At 39.9% G+C, this 22,788-nt stretch overlaps 4 protein-coding genes across 10 annotated transcripts; 3 read left to right on the forward strand and 1 right to left on the reverse strand.

Annotated features, from left to right (window-relative positions):
- Positions 1 to 653: 653 nt before the first annotated feature.
- On the forward strand, positions 654 to 5,609 carry LOC116193253 (acid phosphatase 1-like; the record flags this gene model as incomplete). Its single annotated transcript, XM_031522066.1, has 4 exons — positions 654 to 794; positions 4,253 to 4,641; positions 4,765 to 4,977; positions 5,295 to 5,609. Coding segments are annotated over 4 exons (921 nt in total), but the record flags the coding sequence as incomplete, so codon positions are not given.
- A 428-nt stretch (positions 5,610 to 6,037) lies between these two features.
- Positions 6,038 to 7,859, forward strand: LOC116193026 (V-type proton ATPase subunit E2). The gene is made up of 6 exons (XM_031521752.1): positions 6,038 to 6,284; positions 6,607 to 6,707; positions 6,856 to 7,012; positions 7,116 to 7,312; positions 7,429 to 7,528; positions 7,619 to 7,859. Exons 1-6 carry the CDS (start codon positions 6,183 to 6,185, stop codon positions 7,652 to 7,654), a joined length of 693 nt encoding a protein of 230 aa, XP_031377612.1. The 5' UTR covers positions 6,038 to 6,182; the 3' UTR covers positions 7,655 to 7,859.
- On the reverse strand, positions 7,804 to 10,508 carry LOC116193025 (BTB/POZ domain-containing protein At3g08570). Of its 3 annotated transcripts, XM_031521750.1 has the most exons (5): positions 10,231 to 10,508; positions 9,813 to 9,879; positions 9,643 to 9,739; positions 8,576 to 9,564; positions 7,804 to 8,414 (listed from the first exon to the last, which is right to left on the reverse strand). In XM_031521750.1, the coding sequence occupies exons 1-5, from the start codon at positions 10,305 to 10,307 to the stop codon at positions 7,917 to 7,919; spliced, it is 1,728 nt and encodes a 575-aa protein (XP_031377610.1). In that variant the 5' UTR covers positions 10,308 to 10,508; the 3' UTR covers positions 7,804 to 7,916. The 3 variants fall into 3 exon arrangements, with proteins under 3 accessions (XP_031377610.1, XP_031377609.1, XP_031377611.1); XM_031521749.1 differs by having other exon boundaries at positions 8,576 to 9,739; positions 10,231 to 10,507; XM_031521751.1 differs by having other exon boundaries at positions 8,576 to 9,739; positions 9,813 to 10,076; positions 10,231 to 10,505.
- A 5,949-nt stretch (positions 10,509 to 16,457) lies between these two features.
- Positions 16,458 to 22,511, forward strand: LOC116187541 (probable LRR receptor-like serine/threonine-protein kinase At1g06840). Of its 5 annotated transcripts, none has more exons than XM_031516286.1 (21): positions 16,458 to 16,595; positions 16,864 to 16,966; positions 17,052 to 17,199; positions 17,322 to 17,393; positions 17,493 to 17,564; positions 17,658 to 17,801; positions 17,899 to 17,970; positions 18,042 to 18,113; positions 18,416 to 18,490; positions 18,597 to 18,665; positions 18,922 to 18,990; positions 19,095 to 19,166; positions 19,254 to 19,340; positions 19,473 to 19,541; positions 19,727 to 20,235; positions 20,328 to 20,489; positions 20,567 to 20,850; positions 20,956 to 21,013; positions 21,095 to 21,354; positions 21,463 to 21,597; positions 21,899 to 22,511. In XM_031516286.1, the coding sequence occupies exons 2-21, from the start codon at positions 16,867 to 16,869 to the stop codon at positions 22,238 to 22,240; spliced, it is 2,871 nt and encodes a 956-aa protein (XP_031372146.1). In that variant the 5' UTR covers positions 16,458 to 16,595; positions 16,864 to 16,866; the 3' UTR covers positions 22,241 to 22,511. The 5 variants fall into 5 exon arrangements, with proteins under 5 accessions (XP_031372146.1, XP_031372168.1, XP_031372157.1 ...); XM_031516308.1 differs by having other exon boundaries at positions 21,104 to 21,354; XM_031516297.1 differs by having other exon boundaries at positions 20,956 to 21,007.
- The last annotated feature ends 277 nt before the right edge of the window (positions 22,512 to 22,788 follow it).

Genomic DNA, 22,788 nt, shown 5'->3' on the forward strand with positions numbered 1-22,788 from the left:
ATGATCTAAATGTGATTGATAATATAAAATAAAACCGCGAGTCATGTTGTCACATATTTATGTGAGAGAGTTTTGATCTTCCCGAACTTACGTACTAGACCTTGTCTAGGGTAATGCAAGAGACCAAAGTTTGGCTTTAATAAAGTAAAAACTCGATATTTATAGTATGGGAAAACGATACTTATAAGTGATTTTCGAATCCGTCCCTCCTTTTGTGTAAGACTCAACCACACAAAGAAAAGGGTCATATGCGCCTTTGAACTTTACTTGAAGAATCTGATAATTTCATTAAGTTGAGTTTCGCCTTCGGATCGTTTTGCCCGTGATGGCCACTGAATGTCCTACAATATCATATCTACCCACCATTTACCCCAAGGAAATCTAGATTTTGCTCTCTGACGCCACCACCACCTTTAAAGAACTCTTTCTTTCTTTTTCTTAAATTTTTTGGGTTGTGGTAGGTTAAATTTTTTGTCCACCTTCATCTGTTAATATATTCATGTGTATATATAAATATATATATTCATCTTTTTTCTTTTATAGTAATTTTTTTATCAACATGTTTTTTCTTGGATCTGATTGGTCATTGCTGGATATTCTCTGTTTCTATCTGATTATAAATTTGCATCCTTGGATTCCATTCCTACACATATTTCACTTCCAATCTCTCTCTCTCTCTCCCCGTGTTTTATGGACACATTTTGGTGACCATTTGTTGTTATCATCACATCCTCAGTAAACGTTGTTATTCGATCCTCAAATCCTCGGATGTTCTGATCACATATTATACCCAGGTAAGATTCTATGTCCCACCAACATATCGTGCATTTTTTGTCATTTCCGGGCCTTCGTACCTGATATTGAAGCGTCGCTGTCGTCCTCCATCTCGAATGACTGTTCTCTCTGTATCCAACATTGATTCCCTCAAAGTTTCAGATACTAAAGAGGTTTAACTATCTCTTAGCATTCGATAATTGCTTCCTGCACCTTATATTTGTTAGCACTCGAGAACCCACGGGTTCTGTGCACATAATCAATAAACGTACCTCATTTCGAGTTGCTAATGAAAGGGTTCCTGTAAGCAAAATCACCATTACAGTTCAAATTACTGTACCTAGACTAGATCAATATCACGCTTTCAATTTATTTCTGTAAAAAAGAAAAAGAAGAAGAAGAAGAAGAAGTATTGATCGAATAATTAATGCCATGATAAGGATAAAGGGGACATGTAAAAAATGATGTCACAAATACGTACATAAGTGGAATATCTGGTCACTAGTGCTAGAAGCACTTTTCAGTGTCAACGGTATCATAACGAAAAATAATTAAATCCCAATGTGGGCCTAAATTATTAGAATAATTAGTCAATGATTTCCACAGTCAGCCAATAATTCAGTACGAAATTGCTGGTTAAAACGAGATTGGTCATCACTCGCGACAATACTTATAGCAAATGGGATGTGTATCTTTTATGTTGTTCCATGTGCATTACACTATTCTGCGAATTTCCATTTTCTTCCACAAATAATTCATATAAATAAATCTAGCTTCCTTTGAAGATTAAAGGCTAATGTTATAGGTAACATGTTCCACAATTGAATTAGTGACAAATGGACTTGTTCACTAAAAATATATATTAATGAATGGGTTCATTCTACGCAGTTTTGGCATTTATTCTCCTCTTCTTTTTTTCATTATATTCGACAATGATCGAAAAAATAAAAGAATAAAAAGAAGAAGAATGAGGTTGGTCAATTACATTGATTGGAAGAGGAATAATGGTTTGGGAATGATTAAGTGGTCGCTTAAATAATTGATTGGAAGACGCATAATTTTCCCTTTTGGCAAATATAGCCTAATTAAGAAAATCCCAAGACAGAATATAGAAAAGGTGGTATTAGATCCTCCCTATATAAGGATCAAATAATTAGGCATCAAAATATACAAAAATAATTTTATAAAATGATTGAATTCACCATTTTATGAGTTTAATTAAGTTTTTTTTTTATTTAACACGATTCAGTGAAACTTTGAGTGTATATATATATATATAATTTAATCTGAAAATTTGAACTATCCTATCCTATCCTGTGTAATTAAGAAAACACACGCGTGTACAATATTCCAGTGAGGAGGTTATATATTATCTTCTTAATTAATTCGTAGACAAAATTGACTGTCGCTTTGCTTGCTTTATTCTAAAGTATTATTATTATTATTATTATCTGGAGAAAGCTATTGGTCACTTTTATTTCCTCTTTCGGCACTATATATATTTCTTTTTTCTATTTTCTTAGCAAAGAATCGTATATGTTTTCTTTGTTGTTTAAAATATTATCGATTTCTTACTTATTAGTTTATAAGAGAATAATTTGTCCGAAATTGATATTTGGATAATATTTCTTGATTTTCCCCTCGCGGTTAAATTTGCCCATTACTTAACTCAAACGACACACAAATGTCAACGTCAACTAAGGCAAGGCGAGTAATGTCTAGTACGCCTTTAAGGTTATCAGAACCGGACCGGATGACGAACCGAAAGGGTATGAGTTCATGTGTTTATGGGTCCAATCGGAAGTTTGATGGGTTGGACCGCACGTTTAATTAAAATAAAATAATTATTCATATTATTAAAATAATTATGTTAATTAAGATAGAAGTATAATGATTTCAAAAAAATATAAGAATGGTGTAAGAAAATATTTATATTTAATATTTTTTACTCCAAAATAAATATTGAATTTTAATAAGTATTTAAAAGTAGAGTTAAAAGAACAAGAAAGTAGTTGTGACTTGGTTGGTAGTATGTTATTATGGAAAGCAAGATGTTATGAGTTCAAATCTCTACACAACCAAGTAATTTTTACACTAAATAGGAAACTCATAAAACCCATGGGTCCGGCGGTTCAAATCTATAATTTGGGATTTCAGGCAAACCGGAGTAGACATAGTGCCGGTTCTTGGTTCTGATAACAAAGGTATTAATTCGAGCCTCAATTACAAATTTTAACAACTCAAACCTAAGCTAAAAGGAAAAAGCCGGAGATCTCAACCACTCGATTATATATAATTGTATATATAGTTAGGTTTAATAACCTAGGCTGCTATGGTTGTGCTTTTCGAAGAAGGACACTGTTTGACGTCGTCTTATCTCAAGAGGCTACTTGGAAGAACTTTATAATAATAATAATAATAAGGATAAAAATATATTTAAGGAGAATATAAAATATACATTGGGCTTTATTCTCCTTTTGTCGACCACATCCAACTATGTTATTATTTCGCTGACTTTACTTTGCGATCTTGTTTAATTTATTAGTTGAAATTAATTTTTATAAGTAGTTGCCTTACCTATATATGCATTATCGACTGAATTTGCTTCATATTTCAGCTCTTTGAAGCTCTATTATATATAGCAAATTAATACGCCCGATACTTTGATCATCGGCAATCACAAGAAGGACGCTGTTTGACGTCGTCTCGTCTTAAGAAGCTACTTGGAAGAACATAATAATTAATAGTAATATATAATCATTAGTAATAATAAGGATAAAAAAATATATAAGGAGTAATAATAATATATAATCATTACTAATAATAACGATAATATATATATATATATATATATATATATATATAAGGAGAGCATAATATATACACTGGCGAAAATTCTGTCACTGGGCATTATTATCCTTTTGTTGACCACACCCAATTATGTTATTATTTCGCTGATATTACTTGACGATGTTTTTAAATTTATTAGTTGAGTACAATAGTGATCTTACGTACCTATATATCCATTTTTGACTGAATTTGCTTTATATCTCAACTCTTTGAAGCTCTATATATTCTATAAATAGCTAATCCACCCTATACTTCGATCGACAATCATTTCTAGTTGAGGGAGAGTGAAATCGATCGTGATCTAAGATCGATCCAACTTTCTCATCTCTAGCTAAATGATGTGATGAGTTGCTTAGAGAAACAATGAATTAAATTCACCAGAGGAAGACCAGACCAAGAGGTAGGTGTGAATTGAGCACTGCTTGTGAAATTTCCTAACTCCTACGTTAATTCCTTCATGTTTCGTATACTTATGAAGAAGGCGACGACTTAAGCGAGCCTTCTGATGTTATATATATGCGTGCATAAGTGTAAGGCCAATTGCAATCTCTTGCCAAAGATGTTTCTCATCTTGGCTAATCCATGTATTCAATCGATTATCGACCGAATAACAGTTATGCTAATGCAGATACAAGCTGTAACGACAACAATGGCAAGGCAAATACGAGTGGTTGTCATCTTCATCTACTTGGCCATATTCTTTAAGGTGAGCCTTGCGAGGACCTACTCTCGGGCAAGCATTCAGCAGGAGGTCACGAACTATTGCCTGAGCTGGAGACTGGCTGTGGAGGCCAACAATGTGCGAGCGTGGCGTACAGTCCCCATGCGGTGTCTGCGCTACGTTGAGACCTACATGATGGGTGGGCAATACGAAAAGGACCTTGAGCTGATCATGGACCAAGTCCTGAGCTATGCAAACAGCATCGACGTTGCCAAAGACGGGATGGATGCGTGGATCCTAGACATCGACGACACATGCATCTCCAACGTCTTGTACTACAAGGAGAAGAGATACGGGTATGAAATACCGATATTACTTTGGTCTCTGCGCACAAACAATTTGAAAAACCTCCATTACGTTCTAGCATTTCCCGATGTATTCCAATTGCTAAATTATTGCACGCCACCGTGCATATATAGGTGTGATCCATTTGACGTGGCCGGGTTCAAGTCATGGGCCACAAAAGGGCAATGCCCAGCAATCCGGCCGGTGTTGAGGCTATTCAACAAGCTAATCAATGGCGGGTTTAAGGTGATACTGCTCACCGGCAGAGACAACGAGACCCTCGGCCAGTGCACGATCAATAATGTGCAGAGTCAGGGGTTCGTCGGCTATGAAAGACTCGTCATGAGGTAAGCACGCAAGCATGGCCTCCCTCGTCTCCTTTCACTAAGTACGGCTCGGCAAGACAGGACGAACTCCACGAATTCGAGTACAGATTTTTGAAGTTTGGAGTGTATATAAGCTATGGAATATTCTGCAAAAGGATTGTTAGTTGAGTTGGAAAGAGTCTCATATGATGATGTGGTTATATATATATATATATGCAAAAAAAAAAAATTGAAAAATTGAAAATTTTCTCAGTGATGTTCTTCATTAGGATGGGCTAAAGTAATTCCTAATTATTCTTTTACAATATGATTGATTGATCGATTAATTGTTTGAATAGGACGGCAGCGTATAAGGGGCAGAGCGCAGCGACGTATAAGTCGGAGATAAGGAGGCAATTGGTGGAAGAAGGCTACAGAATCTGGGGGAACGTCGGGGACCAGTGGAGTGATCTTCAGGGCGATTTCCCTGGCAATCGCACATTCAAGCTCCCAAACCCCATGTACTTTGTTCCTTAAACATATCAAATATGGTCTCCAAAAAAAAAAAAAAAAAAGAGTGACACGAGCCCAGCTTTTATCATGTAATCAAAAATCAAATGTAAGATCGACCCTCCATAGCGACGTCAATAACAACAAAATCAATTTACGTACTATTGTCCGTGATTATTTGTAATTTTTTTTTTTTGCAGTCAAGCGTATGATTAACTCGCTGAACATGGCATGACTTATTTACTTATTCGTAAAAGAAAAATCAAACACTTCGGAAAGGTAAAATGGAAAATAGTTTTGCTTGGGTGTTCTATCTTGGCCATGCTTGCAAGGTTGTCGTTTCAATTTCCTGGGATGGGGATTAAGTAAATTTCCGAAATATGTGGATTCATCTTTGAATCTTTCAAAATTTAAAACAAAAAAAGAAGAAAAACCATTCATTCAAAAACAAAAGATCTCGAGGTGTCCTAATCTCAACATACTTCGCACGAAATTTCGCATCTCCCAACCGATACATTCACTCTCGTGTGTGGTCTCTTCGGAAATTTCTCACCTTTTTTTTTTTTTTTAAAAAAAATTGTTTGTATATTAGCCGTTTTTGTTGGCTACTAAATCCTTACGTTCAGTAATATCTGCTGCTCTCCCTCTCACTTTTTGTATCAAGAGAACGCATTGTTCCATTGCAAGTGTATAAGAAAAATCGATCAGTCGGATAGACCGAAACGAGAGTCGGCAAGATGAACGACGGGGATGTGTCCAAGCAGATACAGCAGATGATCCGGTTCATCCGCCAGGAGGCAGAGGAGAAGGCCAACGAGATCTCTGTCTCTGCCGAAGAGGTCCCCTTCCCATTCCTAGCTATTTTACATTATCGGATATGAAAAATCAGAGCATTTGAGAATGGATCCGTCCTATCCTCGGACAATGTACACGTTCTACAGTCGTGATGGTCATAATTTGTGGAAGTACGAATGTAATAGCTTAAACCATGTATATTAAGAGATTGGTTAGGGTTGTATCTATAACTTTGCTCCTCGTCACATTCTTGACTTCGAATCGTATTAGATGGCTGTAGAACTCGCCCAGGTGATGTGCTTGGACTGGTTTCCAGAGGGATTGGTTGAATTTATAATTACGTAGCTGTGTTTTGTTTAATTCCAGGAATTCAACATAGAGAAGCTGCAAATTGTTGATTCCGAGAAGAAGAAGATCCGGCAGGAATATGAGCGGAAGGCGAAGCAGGTTGAAGTGCGAAAGAAAATGTCAGTTCATGCTCAAAACTGTTCCTTCAATCTCGCTTCTATTACTGTCTAGCTTGTGATCGACGTGACACAGTAACAAAAAACATCATGGAAAACTGCAAAGTAAATAGTATATCGTCTTATGAAACATCGGTATTTGGCTGTGCAGAGAGTACTCGATGCAGCTGAACGCGTGCCGTCTGAAGTACCTTCAGGCTCAGGACGATGTTGTCAACTCCATGAAAGAAGCTGCAACCAAAGAGCTTCTCCGTGTCTCAAACAATAAGAATTCGTACAAGAAACTCCTTAAAGACCTGATTGTACAGGTGCTCGAATAAGCTCCAATATTTTTTTCTTAAGCAATACGGCATTTAATTTTAGCAGGGCCGGCTTATTCTGAGACTCAGGATTGTTCCTTGCGTGAGGCAGAGCCTGCTGCGACTGAAGGAACCAGCGGTTCTGCTTCGATGCCGGGAAGTGGACCGGAAGCTCGTGGAGTCCATTCTGGAAAAGGCGAAGAAGGAGTACGCCGATAAAGCGAAAACGCAACCTCCCACTATTACACTTGGTGAGGGTGTTTTCCTCCCGCCACCTCCCAAGAGTGCCGATTCTCATGAACCTTCCTGGTATATTTTCTGCTATTCTTCAAATAAACTGGTCACGATGTATCTATCGGCTCTGATGTGTTCGTCTTAGATTATCGTTGTCTTGTTTGATAAACTATTTTTACTGGTTTCCGAAGCTCGGGTGGAGTGGTCTTAGCTTCACAGGATGGAAAGATAGTCTGTGAGAATACTCTTGATGCTCGGTTGGATGTTGTCTTCCGGCAGAAGCTGCCTGAGGTAAGCAGATCGATAGAATTCAACATTCTTTTTTCCGACTTTTCTTCTATCTTGAGTCAGTCTTCCTGAACTTTCCACTGGTTGCTGCAGATAAGGAAGCGTCTTCTTGGACAAACTACCGCGTGATTAACCATTGCAACATATACATAAATATATTCTTCTCTTTAGGTTCCACACCGAGGTTTCATTTACCATTCTTTTCCTGTTCGATTCTTTTCCGTGAAGTTTGTTCGTAATTAGCCTGCGGTCTTGTTATTATATCTTGAACATCCTACTGATAAGGTGATGTGATCTCATTGTTTTGTAATAAACAAATGGAATTGAACTCGAATAGTCCCATGATCCTCAAAGAAATATCGATTACATTGCGAAAAAAAATCGGACAACTCTAGGAAACCGAATGCCTCCTACTCCGAGATTTTCTACCAGGTTTCTGTCTTTTCCTACTGCTCTGTGTGCCGAAAATCCCAATCCTCCCGAACCCTCTCGATATCGAATTTAACAATGTCTTTCCATTCCCTGCCTTGTCCATCATCCCCTGTTTCATGACCCTCTGCTCCTTCTCAAGTTCGCTGAGCCTCACTCTCATCCTTGATATCTCGAGCTTGAGTTCTCGATTCTCCCTCCTTAACGAAGCATAGTTATCCCGAGGGGACATAGGTGCACTTGGAATCCCGCTGCTCATCTTTTGGGAGAAAAATCCATCACCAGAACTTCCCGAAAAGGCAGTCTTTAGTCGGAGCTGCTCGAAGTAGAGCACGCGAACGGTCATTTGGAGGGGAAGCCGATCATTCTGTGCTGCATGGTTGCAGGCTTCTTGAGATAACTTCTGGCAGTCTATGAACTTGCAGAGTTTCTTGCACTCGTGCTCGGTGAGTGGGTGTGCCTGAAAATCCAATAGTTAATGAGATGAGCCAAAATGCATTCTCTAGTAGTCATCGCACATCGATCATTGCAACTTTTCCGAAAACTTAAAACTTGGAGGTGAAGTCACCATGATGTAATCATTATTTGATATAATCGAGTGCAGAAGAATTGAAACTTTACCTTTAGATATATATCAACCGCTCGATATAGTGCATCATCAATCACGCGGGCATAATCTGGTAGAATCTCGATCATAGCACTGAACTTTTGCAAGCTCAGGTAAGGATCGGGGGCAATCTCTGCCAGATACGCATCGATGAGCCGTCCAACCTTGAGCAGCGAGCCATGACCAGGAGAATTAAGCATATCAGACTCGTATTCACTGTTGGCTACATTTTCTTCCTCTTCCTCCATACGCTGGAGGTAATTTACCAGTATTCGGTGAACCGTGTCTATATCAAACAAGGAATCTCCAGGTCGAACTGAAGGAATCAAAAGATCATCAAGGGAGACCATTTCAAGCCTAAACGATATCCTCCTCTCGAGCTCAAGTCTGCAAGAAACGTCTGCATCAACCATTATTGCCATCCTCAGCAATCCGAACAAGAAGCTCAGGGGCACCGAGGAGTTCTTATCCGAGGGCATCAGAGTCACAAGCGTTTCCACGACCTTCCTCTGATCTCTGTCTCCGAACCCACGGTCCGGTTTCATCCTAGACAAGCTCCAAATCTGACCTCTCCCAGCACCCTTCAGCGAGTTCTGCCCATAATGCATTAGAGACATGATAATACTATCAGGCCGAATCCCAAGTCCTCCCATTGCTCTAATGACCCTCTGATAAGATTCGATCCCTAAACTCGATAGGTCTTCAACCCACCAATCTAGGCAACCGCCCTTAAATTCCGATGACCGATCATCACATTCTAGCCTAGACAAGCCTGACACCAGCTGTTCTTTGCAAGCATTCATGGCTATAGCCTCGACACATTTCTTGACAATCCCAACCTCCTCGGCCATTGGACCCAGGGATTCGCACGAAGTTAGGACTTCCACAGACTTCTCGAGACTCTGGCAGACAACCTCGTCCAGGAATGCTTCTGTTCGGGAAACAAGGTTGTCTTCCCTGTAGTCCTCAGTCATCTCCAGGAAATCTGCAGCGCAGCGGAGGCCTGCAATGTTCGCGGTCATGATCTGGAAGTTTATCCCATAGCAGAACTTCATGGCAAGCTCGAAAGAATGGGGCCCACCAGGGAATTCGGGAAACTCGAGCATTGAAACTCCCGAATCTTTGTCGAAGCTGGCAATGAGCTTCCGTATTCTCCCACTACGAGCCACCAAGGGAAACTGAAACACAATCCAGATGTTTCAGACCATCCATTACATTTCGGAAAAAGGAAAGATAGTTAAGGGACCGTACCTTGTGCAGCAAGAAAGACTCCTCATGGACAACTATCGTAATGTCACCAGCTACATCAGAGAAGATACTGCATACAGATAAATAAGACCTTCACGAGCTAAAAGAAATCGTCACTCAGCACTCAGCTTGGAGATCAGAAAATCCGACAAATCGGTACTCCCATTGTTTAAACAAAGAAAGCAATCTGGAAGATCAAAGCAAGAACAAGTGCTCGCATGTAGAGGAAGTTCCAAACTTCAGAGTGCCAGCAGAAGCCCGTTGAAGCTGCGATATCAAGAACAAATCCCGGGCAGAATTCGACAGATCTTTTGGGGTATAAAGCTTATATTTTTGGTCAAGACACGGGATCCTTGTCTCAAGCTTCAAACAAATAAAAGCACACCAGACAAAGTTTACATGTTAAGACAGAGCAGAGTACCGAGTAGTGAAGAAGCTGCTGTTGCTGCTGAGTTTGGGAGAGCGGTTAGAGGAAGGAAGAGGATGCTCAGACACCATTTCCCCTCCAAGCTCCAGTGTTCATCAATGGAGTCAAAAAGAAAGCATTGGCTCCTCCTGGACTAATTATAATGCCAATGGAAAGAAGAGACTGCCGATATTCACCGAACAAATTATTAAAAAAAGGAGACCCATCTCCTACAATGATTCAGAGAAGCAGCCCCCACCTCTGATCTCATCGGCTGTTCGCTTTTGCAGGGGGCGCCACTACTGTGCTCCTTCCCTTTTGCTTTTCTTCAATGCTTTGTCATCTTCTGCTTTAACGTCTTCCCATCCTTTGATGACCAGAAATTAATAAAATAAGAATGATAATGATCAGGAGCTTTAAAGCTTTTTTTATTTTTTTTAATAAATGGTGCAACTTTCATTGATAAATGGAATATATACAAAGGTTACATCCACTCATCCAATGGGCAGTTTATATACAAAGAACTAGCAAAATTTATCTAAAACCGAAAGACTTGGCTATAATTGAATTGCTATTAAAGAATATAGAGAATTTACTAGAGTGTCACACACACCAAATGGTGTGAATGTATTCTTATTTATAGTAGATGAAATGCAACAATTGTGAAAATATATCAAAGATTACACAATATCATAAATATCAAATATTCTTTGATATTCCTAATTGATTTTCTCCATATCATATCCCTCGATTCTCTCCCTAATACTCCCCAGCAAGCACAACGGGGAGGCCGCACGTTGAGCTTGAAACTGATTTTAGCAAATGTAGTGTGAATAGACCCTTCGTAAGAGGACCATTGAGTTGATCGGTCGCCGCCTGATGAAGTGAATTAGAAATGGCTTGGAAAAGCTGGCTTTCACGTCCTTGGCAGTGTAAAAGCCCGTGACCACAAGTAGAATAGGTTGAAAGGGGAAAAAATGCAATAGCCCAGTTTTAAAGGAGATTGGGCGTGAAAGGTTTAGAGGGAAAGACCAACAGAGAGAAAAGCTGTGAGCATTGGCAAAAGAGAGACTTGAGAAGACGAGGCCGTGACTGGGGTTCGGGACAACCAAAAATTTAAGGAAGGTCGAGCACGACCAGTGGTTGCAGAAAAGATAATTGTCGAGATTTGGGGTGGAAGAAACGAGAGAGATTCCGCAGACAAGTCTAGAGAGAGAGAGAGGAAGGAAAAACTCGAAATTGTGTGACTCAAATCCAATGCTGACTATCGCTGCAGTAGGACAAAAGAATTTGAGGTATTCTTGTCGATAAGCGGGAGACGGAGACAATCTGCAGGGAGGAGAGATTTATTTCAGACAATCTAAGTAGGCGAGGAAAATGAAGCTTTCCCGGGTAGAACTGTGAAAGAAAGGTAGAGAAATTGGGGTTGACAAGTGCAAAATTGAGGTTGCATATTTAGCGGAAGCTTTAATCAGTAGCAGCAGAATGGTCCCGCTCTGATACCAAGTAAAATTTCCACTTGGGCCTACACAAACTTGAGCTCATCTGTAACCCAAAAGCTTAAGTTGATAAGTGGTGGTACTCAAGCCATATATTAACCCATGTATTTTCCTTTTCTTTTTCCGATGTAGGATTTATCCCATTTTACTCCTCAACACCCGCCCTCACGTGCAACGTGTGGTCTATTTCTGCTCACACGTTGTCACGTGCCCTTAAACATCCGCCCTCAACAATTGATCTCGAGCCGGGCTCATCTTCCGTGCTTGGATGAGGGGGACACTAACACGAGGCGCACTTTTGGCTGCACTCGGACATACTAGGTCTGGCGTGGTGTGAGTGCATGCGCATACGCGCGTAGGCATGTGGAAGCGTAACCCGCTCTGAATGAAGACTGAGGGTTGAAGTCAGGTCAGCCATGGGAAGTGTAGGAATGAAGAATTTAGAGGATCGAAAAAGAGAGAAAAGAGATAGGTTAGCCTAGTTAAGGTCGACCATGTTACTGGACAGCAGGCTCTGATACCATAAAGAATATAGAGAATTTACTAGAATGTCATACACACCAAATGGTGTGAATGTATTCTTATTTATAGTATATGGAATGCAACAATAGTGAAAATATATCAAAGATTACACAATATCATAAATATTAAATATTCTTTGATATCCCTAATTGATTTTCTCCATATCATATCCCTCGATTCTCTCCCTAATAGCTATATTGATATCAACATTTGGAACAGAAAATATTTTCATCCTCAGAACTTCAAAAACTTAGCGAATCAACTCAGCAACATCAGTAGCCTACTGTTGGAAAACTCTATTGTTTTTCTCAGCCCAAATCTTGTATATATATACTGTCCATAGGGTCTTCAAGCATGTTGTATCCAAAGATCTACCCTTCAAGGAGGAGACCTAAAGGAATTCAAATTGTTAATTGGAGTGTTGATGAGAGAGACCAACTCTACTTAAGATGCTTCTTCGAATACCATTTGTGACCCATAAAGAATATTAAGCGTTTGTTTTCCCAACAATATTCAACTCAACTCAACTCAACTCCACTCCACTTATCTTCAATTTAACATCACAATCATTACTTTTTTTATTTTTAATTTTTTTTAACCATTCAATTCAATTTTTAATATTAAAATTTTTCAACTATTCATTACTTTTTCACAATTCAACAACACAATCATTACTTAATCATTATTTTCTCTCAATTATTTATTACTTTTTCACACATTTTCTCATAATTCAACAATACAATCATTATAAACCAATTAAAACCAAAACTCAACTCAACTCAACTCTCAATCCAAACGCACTCTAAATGGTCTCGGGATTCTTGCTCTTCCCCAAGAGCTTAACGTGGAAAAGGAACCTGACTTGTCGATTGTCAAGATCACCATGACTTGGGTATGTAGAGCAAGTCCTCCAACCAAGCATTTTACTCCTTTTGCTTGAGGGTCACTGCTTTGAGGCCAATGCCATCCATTCTCTTTCAGAACTTTGCTAACCATTTATAGAAGGAAAACACAAGGATCTACGACTACAGAAATCGGCTAAGCATCACACTGGTAGCCATTTGTCATGTCAAAAACTAATATTTTTACTGGGCCCCACCTTATGTTCAATAAGAGGTCTGATCCATTGTTGCAGCTTAAGTATCTTTCTCCAGTTCCAGGAGCAATCTCCATGAACTTTCAATGTCCAAAAACATATCCTCTTTACGAAGTATCTTTTCACCCAGGCCACTCACAGGGAGCCTGAGTTAGTTAGGATCATCCAAATGTTCTTCATGACACATGCTTTGTTCTAAACTTCTATGTTTCGAATGCCTAGACCACCTTCTCCCTTAAGCAGATAGATTTCCTCCCAGCCGACCTTTCCGTCTCCCTTATATTCATTTGAGCCTTTCCACAAGAAAGCTCTACATCTTTGATGCACCAACTGGACAACGTTCTTGGACAATATGAAATTGGCACACTAATATGAAACCATACCAAAGAGGACTAAATTTATCAGTTGAATTCTCTCTGCATGTGAAAGACACTTTGTTGTCCATGCTTTTATTCTTTGAGTAATTCTCTCCATTAGACTCTCATAATGAAAGCTTGCCGATGTAAGAGGAAGACCCAAATACCTGATGGGTAAGGATCCATTCCTAAAGCCTGTAAGCTGCAATAGTTCCATAGATCTTTCTTCATTCAGGCCACCACAATAAAGCTCTGTTTTACCCTGATTTAACTTCAACTCGGACCAGGCATGGAACAATGTCTGCTTGATCAGACCCCATAAAGAACAATGTCTGCTTGATTTTATCATCAGATATCTCAGCAGGTAACATGTTATTCGTGGCATCAGACACTTTTTTATTGATCAGAGGAGAAAGTTGATCAACAGAAACAATAGAATTATTATTTGTGGAAAGCACCGTGTACAAGGATGTAGCTTCGTTCTTGATTTCCTCATTCTAGTCCAACTTCCTTCCTTCAGAAGAAACCGGAACTTTGATGGTGTTTCTTGAGGTCCTTTCCCTGACTGACTGGTGGAAAAAAGAAGTGTTTGGTTCCCAAGTTTGAGCCATTAAACTCGAGATTTCTGCTTAAAATAGCTTTTTTCAGGTTTAATCACCTCCATGTAATTCTTACATGCCTCCAACTCCTGTTGAACAAGATCCTCTCCTTCTGAATCATTTAAAAACTTTATTTGAATGGCCTCCATAATAGCTTTTAAGCTTTTATTAAACCGAGTGTTTCCTTTCAGTAGTTCACACCACTTCCCTTTTTGGGTGGGCAGCATGATTTCACGGCACACACTTCTCCATAAAATGTTGGCAAAGTGCTGTGCGATCACATTCTAAAGGCGATCGCGTTTGACCCGCTTCGGAACTCGTTCCACTTAAAAAATGCAACTTTGAATGGACAAAGAGAGGACCTTTAAAGTATCTTCATCGGAAATTCAGGCAATACAATTTATTGAAAAAAACGTAAATTTAAACAATATCCTTGAAGTACTTGTTAATACTCACTTTTTTCCTCTCATCGGAGTTCATGAAAAGTACCCAGAGGGTATGAATCTTTGGAATCTTTGACGCTCTATTTCACCGATTCTCACGGGAAACGGTGCATGGCAAGTGCACTACACTGTTGAGCCTAACTAAAGAAAAGAGAGTTGGGGAGGAACAGATCAATGATAATGGGGCAAACATTTGTGTTCATGTCCTGAGACAGACAAGAAAACAGAGGTAACTGTCGAAGAACAGCATTCAGTCCTAACAAGTGACAGTCTATGAAGGATCCTTCATTGAAAATTCTCTCCCTGTGTTCAATTAGGCCTTTCAAACATTTGGGTTGGGTCTACTTCAGAGATGGACTCAGAATTTCGAGTAAGTGATGAATAATGGTGGATTGAATTGATGAGGTCGGAGCATGCCTGTAGAGTTTGTGACCGATGTTACGGGATTTTTCGGGCATGGTTCGGGTAGACATCATTGTGATTTCCGCTGATTGATTCATTAGTTGTTGAATGACTCGAGTTTGGATTTAAAGGCAAAGCAGGGACGAACTCGGGATTAGGACTTGAGGGATGAGATCCTAAATAGAGCGAATAATAAGATAAAATTTTCAAGTTACGGGAGATGAATATAAGAAATTCTATTAAAATTCAAATAACTATATGAAAATTTCTATGAAAATTCTGAAGAAGCCACGTGAATTTCTGTGAAAATTCTAGGGATGACCATTTCATCCCCTCTGTCCATCCTAGAGTCAAAGGATTTTCCGACAGAGACGGAGCAATCCCATGCATTTTTGCAATAATTGGTGAATAAGATCTGACGTTCCTCAATTATATCAGACATGGACCCCGTGGACATGTGGAAATGTGGCCCACTGGGCCCAAAGATGTTTCGGGGCGGCCCCGTCTTGACACTTAAATTTTACTCGATATCTGTCCCGTGCGTTAATATATATATATATATATCAATTAATAACTTATCCAAAAAAGATAATAAAACAACAATTGCGTACATAATAAGCCTCTTTTGTCTTCTTGCCCAATAGGGGGAGGGTGTTGACCTAGACTAGTTCAGACCAATTGCCATGGAGCACGCACGCATTCTAATTTTTTGTTAATTACGATAATCATGAATAGTTGATACCTGACAATGTCTCATTAGTTTTGTCTCGTCTGAGATCTTTGGATATACGAAGAAAGTCTTAAATATTCTTATCTCACGATAATATGATAAAAGAACCGATTAGATTGCTATAGTTAAGAATAATAACGTTAATTACTTGAATGCTACTTAATATTCATTCTCTCTCTTTTTTTGGGTGAATTCTCCTTTTTTTTTTTTATTTTGCAATTTCATTAGGATCATCAAAAAACTTTTAAAATTGTTTGAAACATCCTAATCCAGAGTTTAACAGTTTATCTCAGTTTAATAGACGTGGGTAAGAGCCCTAACTAACACATCCATCTGAATGGTTCAATCCTAGAAAGGTGCATGTTCATTGGAGGATTATTAATTATTGACTAACAATTGGGAAACTTAAGCCAATTAACCGTTAATTAATTCAATAATATGGTTTATATATAACGGTCAACTCCTAACTGAATTTTAAAAAATTGGATTACACTAAATAGCCTTTCGCTTCGACTTCCAGCACTATTCAGGAATCAGTCCACTTTCCTCTCACTGTCTTCTCATCCTGTCATGAAATCCATGATGACCGATAATCGAAAGTGCCATTTTACCAAACCCTCCCTTTCTATCTATATCTGTAATTTTCATTTTAATTCTTGACTGAGCCTTCGGAGATACAAACTTACGGGACTGTCGGAGTCCTTTCCTTCTTTGTGTTTGAGGGAATCCGGAAGTAGGAATTTTTTGGTTCTTTTTATGGATTTCTATGCGTTGTGACTTGCGAATTCCCTCCCTGTTCATGGATTTCTATGGGCTTCTAATTGTTCTCGTTATAATTATAGAGATTTTTGTGCAAGTGACCTTCAGTGCGGAGCTTTTATTCTTTTTGCCTGTTTTTATGCACTGCCGTGTAATTCAGTTGCTGCTGCTGATGTCGATAAGTTAGTTCTACTGACTACCGATGGCTTTTTGCTAATTGTCCTTGATACATATACGGGCAGGAGATGGTTCGGTGTCGGCTTCTCTTGCTTGGCATTCTTGTTGCTTTAGTTGCATTCTGCTTTGCTCAGCCTGCCTTTGGGCAGATTACCCAAAGAGAAGAAGGTCCCATCAATTTCTTAACCTCGTTTGTATCTATTATCGTTGATTGTCTCATTTCCCAATTTAACTAAGTCGTATTTCACTGCAGTAATTGCCCTGAGAGCTGTCCGTCGTCAACTCAAAGATCCTAGGAACAGACTGAGGAACTGGAGAAAAGGTGACCCCTGCACATCCAACTGGACGGGAGTGGTCTGTTATTTCAATCCGAACGATGGTTATCTGCATGTTCAAGAATTGTATGATCTATGACTTGCCATCACATTCTTCTCTTTGCTTAATTGACACTGTACTCACCGAACCACTAACTCTGCCGTATAAGTCTCTAGTCTTGCCTTTCAGTTTTTCTTATATGTTGCAGGCGATTGATAAGGAGGAACCTATCGGGAAATTTAGCTCCCGAGCTTGGAAGATTGGCACATATGACTATCTTGTATGTGAATGCATTTCAATTATGGAACTGTGCTTCATGATCCAAGGATGTCGGTCTTTGTTTCACTTAAAAAGTTGAAATGCGAAACTCTTTTGCCAGGGACTTCATGTTTAACAATATAAGTGGAAGCATACCCAAGGAGATAGGCAACATGACTTCGCTGAATCTTTTGTATGTCAACATTCGCACCGTTTTGGCTACTCGACATGGACCCTGCCAACAATCTCCGGGAGACCGCTTATAATATGGGTGTTTTTCTTGCAGACTTCTTAGCGGAAACCAGATATCAGGTCCTCTACCAGATGAGCTCGGTTATCTCCCGAATATAACTAGGTTTCAACTGGATTTGAACAACATATCTGGTCCACTGCCGAAATCATTTGCGAATTTGCCCAAAGCCCTGCACTTGCAAGTCTTCCAGAAAACCTCGATCATCGCATGCTCTAAAAATATCTGTAGTTTTCCGGTGTAGGTGTTTACTTGCATTGCCTTTTCCATTCTGCAGTCACATGAATAACAATTCCATCAGTGGCCAGATTCCTCCCGAGCTCCATAAATTACCTCAACTCGTACATTTGTAAGTCCGAGTCTTCAATCATGCACGTGCTTTTTGTCCCATCCGTTAACTGTGAAAGAGATATTTTGCAGCCTGTTGGACAATAACAACTTATCGGGGTATCTTCCGCCAGAACTTTCTAGGATGCCGAAACTAAGGATCCTGTGAGCTGACTTCATTCTCATTTTACTCAACATATACCGTCTTAAATACCAAATCATTATCAATTGCTGGTGATTGCCGAGAAGCCGTAGTTTCTATCAGCATACAATCTGATATTATATAGATGTCAATCAGTGGAAAGTGAAAATGATTTCATCAGTTGCCGTAAGCAAGAACATGACAGTGTCAAATGGGTATTGAAGTTGCTTGGCTAACTCCATCGTACTTTATGTTGATAATTAATCTTGGGGTTTCAAAATTAAACAAAATGCACTGATGTCCTATTTGGCTCCTCGTTGCTCAGGCAAGTTGATAACAACAACTTTGAGGGGACCGAGATTCCACAGTCCTATACCAACATGAGCAATCTCTTGAAGCTGTAAGATCTCTCCCTCCCTCTGTATTTCTCTCCCTGAACATACTGGTAGATTTATTTGATTTCCGATCACTATTTCGATTCCCTTCTCTATTGTTTAACTCTACAGGAGCCTTAGAAACTGCAAGTTGCAGGGTACTGTTCCTGACTTCGGCACCATACCGAAACTTCTTTATTTGTAAGTTTCTGGTTCTCTTGTTCACCAGTACAAGCTTTATATTCTCCTTACTCTATCAAGATGAAGAGCCCAATCTACTAGTCAATGCAGTCTATATGCAAAAAATAGGCTTTATACTTATCAAAAGACAAGAAAAATCTACTAGTGAACGCAATATATATGCGGAAGAGTAAACTTTAAAGCAGCTTGGAATTTGTTGGAATGCACTAGAATCCTTTTAATTTCTCCAACGTTAATCCAGGTTTTTATGTTGCAGAGATCTTAGCCATAATAAACTAAATGGAACAATACCAACAAATAGGCTTTACACCGGTATCACAACGATGTAAGATTTTTGAGACATCATAGTTACTTTTCCCGATGCTTGTTATATCCTACCGCGACTATGAATGCTCTCGAAGATTAATCCGATCCTCATGAATGGTGCAGCGACCTGTCCAATAACCAGCTGGGTGGAACTATACCGTCAAACTTTTCTGGTCTTCCCCGCCTTCAGAACCTGTAGGGAGATCTGAAGTTGATTTTGCAATTGCTTTTCGAGACATTTTTTTACCTCCATTTCAGCAGACTGATAGAATTCCAATGTAGGTCTCTGGAGAATAACTTCTTGAGTGGTGATGTCCCAACGGATATATGGCAGAATAGGACTTTTGCTTCTGTTGCAAGACTCGTATTGTAAGCAAAGACGTCCTTTTCGGAAACCAAATTATCTTTTAGTTGCTTTTGGACATATTATTCTACAGGACGTCCCACTCTTGGAGATTTAGATAAGCGTCCTGATTTTGCATGTCTAATATGATTTCACAGGAATTTCCGGAGCAATGCTCTTACAGATCTTGCCGGGAGTCTTAATCCTCCATCCAATGTTACCATAATGTAAGTTGGTGTGTGCTATGAAGAAATGATTATTAAATGGAATGGAGCTCGCACATAAGAGTGGTCCAGCTTTTGGTATAGGCATAGACCAAACGGAACCCATCCATATTAGAACATGGCATGCTAAAGCTATTTGGAATCGTAATAGTAATTTCACGTATGTTCTTTCCTTAATGCATATACAGGCTTGAAGGTAATCCCATTTGTCGAAGAGCGAACGAACTAAACATCGCCAACTCCTGTGGGAATCAAACTGACACAGGCGAGTCCCCGCCAAGAAGTAGCAATAACACTTGTCCCAGTGCGTATCTCTGCCCTGTCTCCGGAGGCTATGAACTTGTCCCTGATACTCCAGTCGGTTGCAACTGTTCTGCACCAGTTAGGGTTGGATTCCTTCTCAGGAGTCCAAGTATATCGGATTTCCCTCCGTATTTCGATATGTTCAGACACTACATAACCTCAAATCTTCATTTAGATCTCTATCAGCTGCAGATCAGTACCCCATTCATCTGGGAGGAAGGTCCCAGACTTCGGTTGTTCCTGAAATTCCACCCCCACTACACTGAGGATCATTTCAATGAAACCGCTCTCCAAGATCTTGTAAACAAGATCGCGACGTATTCAATTCCCGGGAATGACACCTTTGGTCCATACGATCTGCTCAATTTTACATTCAGAGGACCTTATGAATATTGTACGTGTATCTCATGTTCGTATAAAACGCAAGTTATCTATATGTAAAATAGTTTGGGCGATGGAGTAGAGTATCATTATTATATTCTGCAGATGATATGATCCCAACAAGTTCGAGCATGAATAAGGGCGTCCTTGCTGCAATAGTGCTAGGATCCATCGCCTGCGGGGGCATCATTATCATGGCTATGGCATTTGTCTTCTATACCATCCGTCGCAAGAAACAACAAGACCAAGACCGGGAGAAACAGACAGGTTCATGCTTTCCCTAACAGTTGTTTTCTGCTGTTCTGAGTTCTCTTCCTTTGACTCCTGGTTCGTTCCTTAAGCAGTTCCAAAGATTCCGATGAAAATTGATGGCATAAAAGGATTCAGTTTCAAGGAACTCGAAGAGGCAGCAAGTAATTTTGAGATCACGAGCCAGATTGGCCAAGGGGGGTATGGAAAGGTCTATAAAGGAACCTTAGCCGATGGATCAGTCGTGGCAATTAAACGAGCACAGCGAGGTTCCCTGCAGGGCCAGAAAGAGTTCTTTACTGAAATAGAACTACTGTCACGGCTCCATCATAGGAACCTTGTTTCACTAATTGGGTACTGTGATGAACAAAGTGAGCAGGTACAATCCTGAACATTTCATTTAAATTTCGTTTAAAATTTTTGCTGAGGATCGTATCAGTATGGCAGCAGCTTCTTATATATGATCTATTATTTATTCCTGCAGATGTTGGTGTATGAATTCATGGCAAATGGCTCTCTCCACGACCTACTATCTGGTAATGGTAAGATTCTTCATTCTAGGAATAAAAGTAAGACCATTACATCAGAAAACTCGTTTTGAAATGCATCTCTTGGTATGTTAGATGATGCAGCTAGACATGGAAGTCCTCTGAATTTTGTGGCGAGACTGCGCACGGCATTGGGGGCGGCGAAGGGTATCCTGTACCTCCACACAGAGGCCGACCCACCCATCATACACCGCGATATCAAAGCAAACAACATATTGCTGGACAGCAAGTTTAATGCAAAGGTCTCAGATTTTGGAATCTCGAGACTCTTCCCTGAAGCTGATGCCGATGCATCCGTGAGCGCTCATGTATTCACATACGTGAAAGGAACACCAGTAAGCCAGCGTTATTTATTGTCATGAAAATTATCTCTAAGTCGTTCATAATGTCAGTTTTAGTGCAATTTTTAATACATTGAGCTTCTTTCTGTTCTGTTTCGACAGGGTTATGTTGATCCCGAATATTTTCAGACCCACAAATTGACAGAGAAGAGTGATGTTTACAGCCTCGGAATCGTATTCCTGGAGCTCTTGACAGGGATGCGCCCCATTTATCATGGCAAGCACATTGTCCAGGAGGTACTATAACATAGTTTGCCCTCTATCGTTCTCTGACTGAATCTAAAATCTTCTACGAATCGGTCTGTTCCCTTTTGCTCGGTGTTTCTCGTGGCAAGTAGCTGCCAAGTAATTAAAACTAGTCCGAAAAGATTGTATCAATGACCTATTCATTGTTCAAAGGGAGGCAAACTAACTCAAAAACATTCTGCACTGCAAGCTTGACATGGCAGCTCTGACAAAACACAGCCCACTGATTTGATTAAGCAAGTTTTATTCAGCAAACGCTAATGATGCTTCCCGACGTATAATTCATTTCCAGGTACTGGTGGCTTGTCGGGCAGGTCTGATGTTCTCAACAATAGACCGGCGCATGGGCCCTTACCCTGCCGACCGTGTCAAGAAGTTCATGGCAATGGCTCTCAAGTGCTGCGAGGAGGAAGGGAAGGACAGACCCACGATGCTTGAGGTGGTCCGGGAACTCGAAAACATTACTGTGACGTTGCCACAGTCGGACACAGTAACACCTGAATCGGACACTTCAAGTTCTGCGACATCGGGCTCTATCCTGTCATCTATTTACGGAAGGGACTCTTACACATCCTCTAATTTCCAAGGGAGTGATCTTGTGAGCGGGGTCATCCCCACCATCCGGCCTCGTTGAACATGCCGGTAAGTGTGCTTTTCTACATTTGCTGCATCAACGTGTAAACCTCGTAACATCTGGAGTTTGCCTTATCCAAGGATGCCGCAAGATATTGGAACGGTTGGTGTTGAATTTCCCAATAGATGTATATGATGTAATATATACAGTGGCATTTACTTGATGCGTGAACACATACATATAACACGATATATTTATATATAGAAAAAGCCAATTCTGTCAGTTTCGACTCGGTTTAAGAAGGTGACTGTATCAAAATGTTATTGTCTAATTTCAGCAACCTTGCGTACTTTATTAAGTTATTATTATGGTATCTAATTTATGATTCAACTCTTATGAGGATTGGCCATCTTTAGGTGTCTTTCAACTGTCACCGATTGGCATCTCTAGACCTCTCCCTCTTGATCAAACCTTCCCTTGTCGATCCCCGAGTATAGACTCTTCCCCTCATACAACTCTGCTTCACTGGCACATCCAATGCCTTCGCTCGCATCTTTCCTCTTCCTGTCTCTCGCTGTGTCTGCGAACGAGCACATCTTCCACCCTCT

The sequence above is a fragment of the Punica granatum genome, chromosome 1 (genome assembly GCF_007655135.1).
Source record: "Punica granatum isolate Tunisia-2019 chromosome 1, ASM765513v2, whole genome shotgun sequence".
In the NCBI taxonomy this organism is placed as follows: Eukaryota; Viridiplantae; Streptophyta; class Magnoliopsida; order Myrtales; family Lythraceae; genus Punica; species Punica granatum.

What these genes read in the sequence shown, in the direction of transcription:
- LOC116193026 (XM_031521752.1), top strand. Translation starts at nt 6,183, where the DNA reads ATGAACGACGGGGATGTGTCCAAGCAGATACAGCAGATGATCCGGTTC. An exon ending in GTTGAAGTGCGAAAGAAAAT is followed by an intron (nt 6,708 to 6,855) that starts GTCAGTTCATGC and finishes TTGGCTGTGCAG; the next exon opens with AGAGTACTCGATGCAGCTGA. An exon ending in GATTCTCATGAACCTTCCTG is followed by an intron (nt 7,313 to 7,428) that starts GTATATTTTCTG and finishes TGGTTTCCGAAG; the next exon opens with CTCGGGTGGAGTGGTCTTAG.
- LOC116193025 (XM_031521749.1), bottom strand. Translation starts at nt 10,307, where the DNA reads ATGGTGTCTGAGCATCCTCTTCCTTCCTCTAACCGCTCTCCCAAACTC. An exon ending in AGCAGCTTCTTCACTACTCG is followed by an intron (nt 9,880 to 10,230) that starts GTACTCTGCTCT and finishes ATCTGTATGCAG; the next exon opens with TATCTTCTCTGATGTAGCTG. An exon ending in CGGTTGATATATATCTAAAG is followed by an intron (nt 8,415 to 8,575) that starts GTAAAGTTTCAA and finishes TTGGATTTTCAG; the next exon opens with GCACACCCACTCACCGAGCA.
- LOC116187541 (XM_031516286.1), top strand. Translation starts at nt 16,867, where the DNA reads ATGGTTCGGTGTCGGCTTCTCTTGCTTGGCATTCTTGTTGCTTTAGTT. An exon ending in ATGACTTCGCTGAATCTTTT is followed by an intron (nt 17,565 to 17,657) that starts GTATGTCAACAT and finishes TTTTTCTTGCAG; the next exon opens with ACTTCTTAGCGGAAACCAGA. An exon ending in CTTCCCCGCCTTCAGAACCT is followed by an intron (nt 19,167 to 19,253) that starts GTAGGGAGATCT and finishes ATTCCAATGTAG; the next exon opens with GTCTCTGGAGAATAACTTCT.